The sequence below is a fragment of the Montipora foliosa genome, chromosome 4, assembly GCF_036669935.1.
Source record: "Montipora foliosa isolate CH-2021 chromosome 4, ASM3666993v2, whole genome shotgun sequence".
NCBI lineage: Eukaryota > Metazoa > Cnidaria > Anthozoa > Scleractinia > Acroporidae > Montipora > Montipora foliosa.
The window spans coordinates 21,311,960-21,314,459 of record NC_090872.1 but is presented as its reverse complement, the minus strand read 5'-3'; the positions used below and the strand labels follow the sequence as shown (position 1 = coordinate 21,314,459).

Sequence of the window (2,500 nt, the reverse complement as noted above, 5' to 3'; positions counted from 1 at the left end):
TCGCAGCATTTGATCTTATGCACTGCTCCCTGTCTGTCCTTTGGTTGGTCTTTGTCTTTGACGTTAGTCAGTAGTTTTCGTAAGGTAGTGATCGGTTTGTGAGCAACACAGATGTTGTAAGGCTGTCGGATCCTTGCGGTAATCTCAGAGGTTTCTTTGATGTAGGGTATAGTCACTGTAGTGGTAGGTGTCAGGTTAGTGTTTGTTGCGTTAGGTTCTGGACGGTAAGTGTTGCGTGTAACGAAGTCGCAGTGGTAGTTCTTACTGAAAACGATGTCTAAGTACTTATGTTCGTCAGCTAAGCTGTCCTGTGAGTCACTAATCAGTAGCGCGCGTCTCGTTAAGGTCTGTATTCTCGTAGCCTTCTGTGAAGTAGGGTTGTAAGATGATTCGTCAAGGAGTCTGTCAGTGTGGGTGGGTTTCCTGTAAACCGTCGTCTGTAGTCTGTTGTCAAGCAGTCAAGAAAAGGAATCTTATCATTATCCTCGATCTCATTGGTAAACTGAATGTGGGCGTTTTATCTGTTGAGATGTTTGTGAAAATCGTCGATGTCGTCTTTGTATGGAGCTTTGAAAGTATCGTCAACGTAGCGTAACCAGAGTGATATTGTTCGTTTGTAACTTGCCAGGGCTTGTTCCTCGATGTTTTGCATAACGATTTCTGCAACAACGACGGAAACCGGTGAACCCATAGCTCTTCCTTGTAACTGTTTGTAGTGTTTACCGTTGTATTGAAAGTAGGTAGACGTAAGGCAGAGGTTCAGCAAGTCCATGAGGTCGTTGGTAAGCAGTGGCAGTTGTAAAGTGGAGTTATTGATGGCGATTTCAGTGAAGTCGAGAGGCAGTTGTAGTAGAATACTGGTGAACAGTGATTTCACATCAAAAGACACCAGTTTGTGGTCGTCAGGCTCTTGTCACTGTAGTTTGTGTTGGGATTCGTCAGTCAGTGGTTTCAGTATCTTTTTGAGGCATTTCGACAGTTCGTAAGTCGGCGAACCACAGAACGAAACTCTGGGACGCATAGGTACGTTAGGTTTGTGTAGTTTGGGTAAGCCGTAGAGTTTAGGTGGTTGAGGCACTGGGCATCTCAGCCTGTTGTAACGTCGGATGTCGATCACGTCAGCTTTCTTAAGTTGAAGTAGTTTACTGTTGAATTTTCGTTGAAGTGCTGGAGTCAGGTCCCGTTTAAGTACCTCGTTAAGTCTGTTTGTCGTTAACAAGTTCGTCCATCTTGTCATGATAGTCTGTATTGTCCATAACAACAGTCACTCGCCCTTTGTCAGCGGGAAGTATCACAATGCCGTTATCGTTCCTTAGTCGTTTCAGTGCTTGGAACGTAGCGGTCATCTTTTTAAAAAGTAAAAAAAGTAAAGCAACCATATTTAACGTCGATAACTCGTAACAGAAATTCACCTGACAAACCTGAGGTCAACGGTGCGCTCATTTTACTCGCCATCAGTGCTCCGTTTTACGGGTATTTAAAGCTACTTAACCTACACAGAACGGAAAGAAGTCGAAACAAGCATGTGAGATCCGGGAATCGAACTCAGGACCTCAATAAGAAGACGAGAATAACGACAAAGCTAGCTTTTTACTTTTATGAATTATGTATCACACTGGAAGAGTGCATAGCAGCCAAACTCATGATGTTCCTCTTGTGATTTTGTTTTCGACTATTTGTGTTTCAGTTAATGCGTGAGATGATCAACAGAACGACAGGAAACAAGACGTTTAAAAGCCGAGTAATTTATAATCATAAGGTTGGTTAAGAGAATAATAACTAGCAGTGATAATCACCCTTTTCTTGTAGTATTGAGGACTGAATTGCAAAAGGGGTGCAGGTCACGATATGGGTGGGGCTGAAAGCATACGAAGGCGCCTCTGGCTGTCGCTGTACAGCCCATGTTTGATGTCGGAGCACAGTACCACAGCTACAACAAGTCGCAAAAATAGTGGAGACACTTGACCCTCTTGGGGCGTTATTAATTTACCTATTAGGGAGTTTAAGATCTACGACGCGACGGCAGCGAAAACGTCACAAAATATGCATATGTAATGAGCAAAAACAATAGCTTTGCACGTTCTGCGCGTGCATTTTTCATTTTTGTACATTTCTTTCACGTTTTCTGCAAATCTACGACGTGAAAATACCAATTCTTAAGTTTTTCAGAGAACGTGAACACAAGGCAGCGAATTTGAATTTTCTGTCGTAGCTTCAACACCACACCTCCTAATTCAGTTCCTGGAAAAGTTACACTAGTTTTTAGAAGTTAGATAAGCCAACATAATGACGAAAACGATTAATTAACCTGAAGTTGGAATTTTAAATGACGTTTTCGTTAGCGTCGCGTCGCAGATCTTGAACTCCCTATTAGGGAATTTAAGAAACGACGACGGCTACGACTACGACAACGCCACAAAGCAATAATATCATTGGTTGAAAGAGCATAAATAGTCGTGCTGCACGTGCAGCACGGGTTTTAGCAAGTATGTTTGCGGTC

The 2,500-nt window shown here is 42.8% G+C and overlaps 1 protein-coding gene across 3 annotated transcripts in view; it reads left to right on the top strand.

Annotated features, from left to right (window-relative positions):
• LOC138000276 (voltage-dependent calcium channel subunit alpha-2/delta-3-like) overlaps positions 1-2,500 on the top strand; it is an 87,155-nt gene that overhangs the window by 52,240 nt on the left and 32,415 nt on the right. For all 3 annotated transcript variants that reach the window (XR_011123096.1, XM_068846567.1, XM_068846568.1), the window contains one exon: positions 1,688-1,759. Coding sequence is in view for 2 of the 3 variants with exons in the window: in XM_068846567.1 (XP_068702668.1) it covers positions 1,688-1,759 (72 nt within the window). In the remaining variant the exon portion in view is untranslated. The remainder of the gene's footprint in view (positions 1-1,687; positions 1,760-2,500) is intronic.